Source organism: Thalia democratica, chromosome 5 (genome assembly GCF_965202585.1).
Source record: "Thalia democratica chromosome 5, ktThaDemo2.hap1.1, whole genome shotgun sequence".
Classification (NCBI taxonomy): Eukaryota; Metazoa; Chordata; class Thaliacea; order Salpida; family Salpidae; genus Thalia; species Thalia democratica.
The window spans coordinates 68,372,420-68,380,939 of NC_139169.1; the positions used below are offsets into that span (position 1 = coordinate 68,372,420).

At 26.1% G+C, this 8,520-nt stretch overlaps 1 protein-coding gene across 2 annotated transcripts; it reads left to right on the top strand.

Moving 5' to 3' along the window:
• Positions 1–299: 299 nt before the first annotated feature.
• On the top strand, positions 300–8,303 carry LOC145835879 (protein IMPACT-like). Of its 2 annotated transcripts, XM_082943629.1 has the most exons (4): positions 300–579; positions 4,730–5,011; positions 7,368–7,479; positions 7,737–8,303. In XM_082943629.1, the coding sequence occupies exons 1-4, from the start codon at positions 306–308 to the stop codon at positions 7,843–7,845; spliced, it is 777 nt and encodes a 258-aa protein (XP_082799755.1). In that variant the 5' UTR covers positions 300–305; the 3' UTR covers positions 7,846–8,303. The 2 variants fall into 2 exon arrangements, with proteins under 2 accessions (XP_082799755.1, XP_082799754.1); XM_082943628.1 differs by lacking the exon at positions 7,368–7,479 and having other exon boundaries at positions 306–579.
• Positions 8,304–8,520: the final 217 nt, after the last annotated feature.

Consider the following 8,520-nt stretch of genomic DNA (forward strand, 5'->3'; position numbering starts at 1 on the left):
AAGGTTGCAATTTTTGTGAACAAATTAAAAATTAATTTGGTTACATACTATTTTACCAGATTTTTTTACAAAACTGTTTACACACTTAACTCTTTTATTTTAAAGTTTTAGATGTGAAAATAAGATTTTAGGCATTTTAAAGCATTCAAAAGCTTCATAACAACTTACCTCGATTTTTTTATATAATTTAAACCATGTATTTATGTTTTTATGCTAATATTAACTCTGTTTATAGTGTATTAGCATACATTATAACTAGCAAAGTGTAAATACTTAACACATGTTATAACAGTTTGTTTTATGAAATGAGTGATTTAGAAGAGCAAAGTAACGAGCTTGAAGCGCTGTCTTCTATCTATGGCGAAGAGTTCAGGGTGATCAACGAGCTTGGAAGGGAATACTCAGTACTGGTGAGGTGTGAGGACAACAATGAAAAGTTTGTGGAGATGAGAACAACCCTGCCTTCCGACTACCCCTCCCACTCCTGTCCAAGGTTCGAACTGAGATCAAAACTTTTGAGTGAAGATGACAAGGAGGTTGTTGGTGAAAATTTTCAGAGAATTTGGATGGAAAACAAAGGTTTGTTTGGTATGCTTAGTTTTAAAAATTTTGCAAAATATGTTATAGCTTGTTTATTTGTCAAAAGTATTTTGGCGTGAAAAAGATTAGATTTCACAGAACAAATCCTTGCTGAATGAGATAAAAAATAATTTAAACTTACTTTGTTAATATTTCTATGACACTAAAATTGAATTTTGAACAATTTATTTACCTTTTTAATTAAACTCAACCTTTTGTTTCTATAGGATCAGAATAAGTTTTGATTTTGAAATAACAAAATAAATTTTCTATATCAAAGTGATCACCCTACATTTTTTGATAAATAAGAAAAAAATGTCTTTTGAATCAACATCAATGTTTTACTCTCTACTGAAAAATTCATACCTAACTATGAGTAAAAAAAAAAGATATATAAATTAACAAAATTCTTCCATATTTTGTTTTGAATTAAAGAAAACTAAAGCCAGTATTTAGAGTTTATGTTAATTGTATGGGAAAAGATCTAAATTTATATAAAAAAATAAAACTTTTGCAAAAATTTGTTTCTTAATAGAATTCTGTAAATTTTAAATAAATACAGAAGTAATTATGAATGAAAAAAAGTTTATGTGATTTATATACATATGTGTATGAAATGTGTAATTTAAATTTATTTGTTTGCAGTAATTTTTATTATTTTTATATATTATATATTTATTTGAAGGACATAAGGTAGTTCAATATTTTATACTAAACTTAACATTAGACCTTACACGGACCAAACCCAAGGACAACAGTTTTCCAACCCCTGGTATAGATTAAAAAAAATAGTCATCATCAAATTTTTTTTTATTAAATAGACATATAAAGAAGTTTTAAACATCTTTTCAATGTTGTTATACTATTTAACACAGATTTTTCCTTTTACTTAATTTTAAACTAAAGATAGACCTAAAAATTGTAATTTAAAAAACCTGGAAAAAAATTAAAAAACCTGGAGAAAATTTGCCAAAGAAATTTGGTAACCCTGTATTTACTATAAGATAATTTTACATAGTAAGAATAATAAAAACTTTTGAGAAATTGGCGATTATGTGAAAAGTTTTCCATACAAACATATTAAGAAAAAGGAATCAATGCTGACTTTCTTGGAATTTTGAAAAGTGTACTAAATATCTATCTTCTCCCTTATTTTTAGGAAATGTTACTTGCATTAATACAAAAATTCCTATTGTAGGAATTTAAAAAAAAAAGAAATTCAGGAAGTTATGACCCGAGTTTAAAAATTAATTGTTTTAAATTATGTTTAATAATTTTTTATTTGCTCAATATTTTGGAAAAATAAAAAGTTCTTACAATATAAATGTTAGCTATTGAGTTAAGAATAAACAGAGAAAGATTTAAAAAAATGCTTAAAAACTGTAGAAAAAGATATATTTTTACAAAATTGTCTTTTTGTCTTTTTCTTTGGTTCTTCTGTAAGGAAACTATCGAATTCTTCGACTTTGTAGCCTCATGTCTCAAAAAAATTGTTTTTATTTTATGCAACCGCCAGCTAAGTTAAAGATCTTTAAAATAAAATTAACATGTTAAAAAAAACTGCCACACTCATCCCCTCTTATGGCCTTATAAAAGACATTTAAATGAGTGTTTTGTTTTAAAAATTTGTTGTGTTATTTTGAAAATTTTAAGAAATTTATGAATATGATTTTATAATTAGTGACCTCTTGATTTGGTCAAGTATATTTTACAGCGCATTTTGTATACAAATCAAGTTGTATATTTTTTTTATTTTGTACAGTAATTACAATTAAAAATATAAAACAATCATACTTCCTTGATTTTTATTTTTAGTGCATATATATTTTTTTAGTATAATACAAAGTTTTAGTTTAAGGTCTCATGTAATAGTATTTTTCAATTTTTAACTGTTTGTTTACTTTTGTAAATAGTATAAGTAATGTTTGCTGATAAATAAAATTTGCTTAAAAAGTTGTAACATTTATTTAGCTATTGTGGTAGTTCTCATAGTTGTCAATTTCAAATGGATTATGTAATTCTTGCTGAAGATATTATTACTCATTTATTCTAAACAATAGTTTAAAACTTAAAAACTATTTAATTTACTATTCATTGGTGAATCTTGATTTGTCTTAACATGCAGTATGTGATCCCTTCATGAATTGACGGATTCTTGATTAAAAATATTTAAAATTTAATTTTGTTAGCTTTATACTGCATATACACATGTTTTTATTTTAAGTAGCCAAAGAATTTTAACTCACACATTGTTGTGTACTTTTGTTTTCATGCAAACATTGACTTTGAAAACACTGCAAACACTAGTATCAATATTTGTAAAACAAATACAGAATTTACTTATAAATGCATGTATATGGCTTTTATATTGTTTAAAATTGGTACTATAAAAGTAACTATTTTTAACATAGTTTTCTATTTCCAAACTTTGCTTTTTTGATTTTTAAAACCAATAGAGTTTGTATAAAGGTGCGGTTTATGCATATAGAGTGCACTGTTTTTTTTAGTATATTTGCTTTTATTTCTACTGTTAGACACTTAATCTGTGTAATCAGATTATAAACAGTAAATAAAAACAAAACTTAAAATTTTACTTTTTTGCTGTGTTTAAGTGTGCTTATCTTGTTTATGTAAATTTAAGTAAACATGATAGTGTTAACTATATACCAAATTTTATGGCATAAAAATAGCTATTTTATAAGAGTATGGGGGGTCCAATATTGTCTTTTTACAAAAGTTTAAACAATTTGTATCTAAATAGTAAAGATTAATCAATAATTAATAAAAAATAAAAAAAATAATTAGTGAAAATTGCATTCTAAGTGACCCAACAGCATGCAAACACAAATATTCACTTAATTTATTCCTATAAATTTTTTCAAAGGCCATAGGGGGTCCGACACATTTTTTTACAAAAATTAACTTTGGCTTTTATATGAAAGCTTTAAATACAAACTACAAGCCAGTTTTTATATAATTAAAAATATCATTTAACTTTTGAGATATTTAATTTTTTGTAAAAAGTTTCCGATACAAATGTATGGACTGCACATTTTTTGGGGTCAGTTTTCTCAGAAATTTTAAAATTTACTAAAAATCTATCTCCTCCTTCATTTTTCAAGCAATCTTCTTCAAATTTGCAGGAAATGTTTCTTATATTAAAAAAAAAACGTTACCTATGAGTTTTAATAATTTAAAAAATAAAAATTTTATAACATAAAAAAAAGAGTTTTTTATTCAAAAAAAAAATTTTACAAAATATTTTTTTATTTCCAAAATAATTTTTTTTTTATTGTATAAAGATTAGGCTGTGAAAGTTTGAAGAAGATTGCTTGAAAATGTAGGAGATAGATTTTAAATAAAATAGTCTTTTTTTGCTGTTTTAGTTTTCTCTCCCTATAGGCAACCTATTATGCGGCCTGATTTTGACTGGTCATATCTCAAAAAATAATTCGAGTCTTTTAAACAATGAAAAGCATCTTTAAGCTTAGAAAAAACTCTACAAAATAAGATCAACTTGTAAAAAACATGGCCGACCCCCTATGGCCTTAACATTGGCTCTTAAAAAGATATTAAGGTATGAACTATAAGTCAGTTTTTAATAGAATATATAAGTTTTAATTATCTTTTGAGATAAAGTCGTTTTCATAAAACCATTCTGGTACAAACCCATTGACCACAAATTTTTGTTGCTAGTTTTTAAAAAACTTAATTTTATTAAAAGTCACTCTGCTTCTTGTTTTTGACCTAAATATCTCGTTTTTTAAGAACATTTTTTCACAATATTTGGAATTTTCTTTGTATTATGTTGTTATTTTTAAGTACTTAAGCTGAATAAATAGTATTTTTTAACTTAATGGCTAGTATTAAGTTTTGCTGTTAATTTTTTTATACACTCAGACTAGCTTGATATTATTCTGGCTAGCTTTTTGCCTCAAAAAATGACATGTCTGACAGTTTTAAGAAAAAACATTAAAAAACTTTAAAAAAAGTAGCTAAACATTTTACTGATCTCATGTATAATTGAAACTATGCAAACATTTTTTATTGCTGAAAATAAGTTTAATAGTTAAATAATAAACCTAATTATCAACTTATGACTTCACGATGTAACCAAAAATTTTTTATATTTATTCTCAAACAACATCAGGTGAGTCGATTTTGTACCAGTGGGTCGAATACCTCCGCGAGTACGTCGAAGTCGTATTCGCCCAACCAGAGCCCACCCCCACCACCAAGGTTCCCGCCAAAATACCTCCATGCCCGCCAATCAAGCACGGGGAGCCGTTCGTGGACAGGAAGTCGACGTTTCAGGCGCACCTGGCGCGCGTCACCAGCGTTGACGAGGTGAGAGCGGTGATGGCGAACTTGCTGCAGAACAGGAAGATTGCGAACGCCACTCACAACATATCAGCATACAGAATCGACACTGGTTTGTTGATAGTGTGTTAGGTAAAACTGTTTTGTGTGTTGGTTTTTTTTTGAGTCGTTTGTTTACTTTTGCAGAATGTTCTTAATTTATTTATACTATATAGATTTGGCTATGAGTTGACACTCAGTTCTTAAGCTTTTAGTTTTATGTTGATATCTATGGTGTTTTTTCTTGTATAGATCAGGGATAAGCTTACTGTGGTCTACGAGCAACCTTAGTCCTGTAACGTGTGTTTTATTTTTAAATACAGCGGTGTACAACTATCAATAATAATATTTTTGTAATAAGTGTCTACAAAGTAGTCTTGTTTTACCATTGATAAAATATAGCGGTTGTTTGATAATTGTTGCATTAAAGACTTTAGGGTTGCCACACACTCAGGATAACTCAGGACAGTCTGAAATTTGTTAAAATCTATGGATAACTTAGGTAAGTTTAAAACTTCTAAAAAAACTTAGCATGTCTCAGGCTAGTTTTGTTTTTTATTATAGCTTTATAATTAAATAATCAAGATAATTTTAATATTTCTGAAAACCTCAGGTAGTTCATTTCAGTTCAGTTTTCTAATGATATATTCATTATCAGTTTTAATATTTTAATTTTTTATAACAAAATTTGAAAATTTTGAATGTTGTTGATGATTAAATGTAAAAAAAAGATTTTTAATGATTTTAAAAACTCAGAATGTCTCAGCACAGTTCAAGTTTACTCAGTAAATTTTTTAAGTCAAGTAGTGGCAACCCTTAATTTTGTTATGAATGCTAGTTCTAACTGATTTTTTTTTTGGTTTCCTACAAATTTTATTTTTAATAGACTTTAACCGTTACTTTCAAATAACTATCATAAAATAACAAAATTAAAACAATTTGAAGCTTAGTATAAATGTTGTTTTATAAACTTCAAGTAGCTGCTTTTACTTCATGTGTGGTTTTTATTTTTTACCTAGCTCTAATTCTTTGAACAAGTAAAACGTATTAAATATTTTTACTCTATCTCTCTACATTTTTACAAGGTTAAAATATTATTATCCACTTAATATTATAATATTGATGGAACATGTACAAAAATAAATTAAGTTTGTTCAAAATCTTTTGTAAACATATGTAAATTTATAACTTGACAAATGTTGTTTATTTTAGTTTGTTAAAAGTAATTATCAATTCAAATTGTTTATTTTGCGGCTAGCTCTATTTAGCTAACTGGTTTAACTTGAATAAAAATAACTCAAAAGTCTTTAACTGCTAATAATGCTCACTGAGTAAATTTGGTTTAGGTATTTTTCTTAATACCAACTAATCAATACGCTTGACATACTTTTCAATTTTATGATTAGTAAATGTACAACTCTTCAGCCTTTTAAGGTTACAACAAACAAAGATAGGTTAATCCTCTTTAAGCCTATCTTTGTCAACTGTATGTTACTAACTTTTTTTATTATGAATGTTAATTATTAAGTTTTCTAGTTTGTCTTAAAATCATTCATTGAATAGGTTTAGTAAGCTTCATCACAATAATATTAAATAGCTTGTATCAAAAGTGATAACTTTAAATTATATTTTTGAAGTATTTAAAAACAGTTTTTTTATTATCATTTAGATGAAAATTATATTGTAAATGCTCGTTTAAATATTCTATGAACACAATAATCTTTTGAGATTACTAAGTTTTTTACATGTTTAATTTCTTATAGCTTTGGTGTGCATTGCTTAGCAAGTGTAGGGTTTGCATACACCTTAGTACATGTTTCAGTAATAGTAAGTGTATTAAATGCAGCTTTAAAATAAATTTTATTTTCTTCATATACTACTTGTATTATGTTTTTTTTACAACTAACTACCTTATTCCCAAGTTTGTGCTAGTTATTTACTTTTTTAACTAGTTTGACTTTGTTATGTTTGCTATTTTTAAAAAGTAAATTTCATAACAACATTAATACTCTAGTAGATAAAAAATAATTTTAGCTTTAGTTTTGTACTTTTTAAAGTTTATAAAATTACCATGGAACAATGACATAAGTTCACAAAAACTAGGTGAATGTTTTACACGTTTTACTTTAAATAAAAAGTACAAGTATGATAAATAACATGATAGTTGTGACTGGACTATAATTAAGTGCTTGATCGTGACTGCTTTTGAAAATAAGTTATTTTATTTTATAAATTATGATTTTTTTCATACATAGTTAAATAATATGAGTTTATTTATTAAAAAAACATTTACAATAGCTTTATGTAACCACATTTACTTTTTTTTTTAATTTACATCTCACCCGCAAGAAAGAAAAACTTAATTAATAACAAACAAAACAGATGTCTCAATATAATTATTTTGTTTATACAACCATTTCTTCGCACAGGATCAGGCATCGTACAAGATTGTGACGACGACGGTGAGACGGCGGCAGGCGGAAGATTGCTCCACCTAGCGGATATATTGCAAGTTACAAATGTTTTGGTGGTTGTTTCAAGGTTGATATACATTTTGTTTTCTTTTATCGGGTGTTATAATTTTTACAAACCGACATATAATATGCAAAACTGCTTTACACAATCATAATGTTTTTTTTTTTGAATACGGTACGGAGGTTGTTAATATAAACATGTAATTTCGTTTTAATAGATTCCAAGATTGTAAAACTGTTTTTTTTTTCTTTTTAACAATGTGGTATTGAGATTTTTACAAACTAACAAACAAATTACAAAATAACAATTTATTCTATATCTAGGTGGTACGGAGGAATACTGCTTGGGCCTGATAGGTTCAAGCACATCAACAATGCTGCCAGGAATCTGTTGGTTGAAGAAGGGTATGTGAAGAAGAAGGGAAATAAATAGTTTGGTGTACAATTTATTGATTGATTGATTTTGCTTATTATTGTTTGCAAGTTTATTTGATAATAGGGATGTTAAATTTTGGTTTTAGGGTTTAACAAAATTCTAACTCAGCAAAATAATCACTAATAAATATTATTTATTGAACATATTTCTTGGTTCATATTTCAAAACTTATCAATTGTCACATAAGAAACACGTTAAAGTTTTATTAATTGTTTCATATCTTATTATTAAGATAAACACTTAATTTGTGCTTATAACAATAGAACCAGGTATTTACCAAGTGATGAAACAAAGTTATATAGTTACAAAGTTGTTTTTTAAATTTTATAAGCTAAAGTTTGACTTTTGTGGTGATTTTTAACCAAAACACATTAAAAGAAATCCCACAATTTTTTTTATTTTGTGTTGGTTTTTAAAATATTTGATTTCTTTAACTATATTTTTATTAGCTAACGTTTTTCTGCCAACTTATGTATTTAAACTTTTGATTAATATGTTTTAAACTTTAGTTTTTTATAAACTGTTTTAGTTTAAGATGTAACGTGTTTGTGTTTTTATTTTAAAAAATTGTAAATTTTAAACTAACTCTTAAGTATTAATTATTCAAACTACTTCGGTAATTTTTTCAAACCTAATTGAACTTCCCTTAATTGTTCTATAACACAACCTAAT

What these genes read in the sequence shown, in the direction of transcription:
- LOC145835879 (XM_082943629.1), top strand. Translation starts at nt 306, where the DNA reads ATGAGTGATTTAGAAGAGCAAAGTAACGAGCTTGAAGCGCTGTCTTCT. An exon ending in AGCATACAGAATCGACACTG is followed by an intron (nt 5,012 to 7,367) that starts GTTTGTTGATAG and finishes TTCTTCGCACAG; the next exon opens with GATCAGGCATCGTACAAGAT. An exon ending in GTTTTGGTGGTTGTTTCAAG is followed by an intron (nt 7,480 to 7,736) that starts GTTGATATACAT and finishes TTCTATATCTAG; the next exon opens with GTGGTACGGAGGAATACTGC.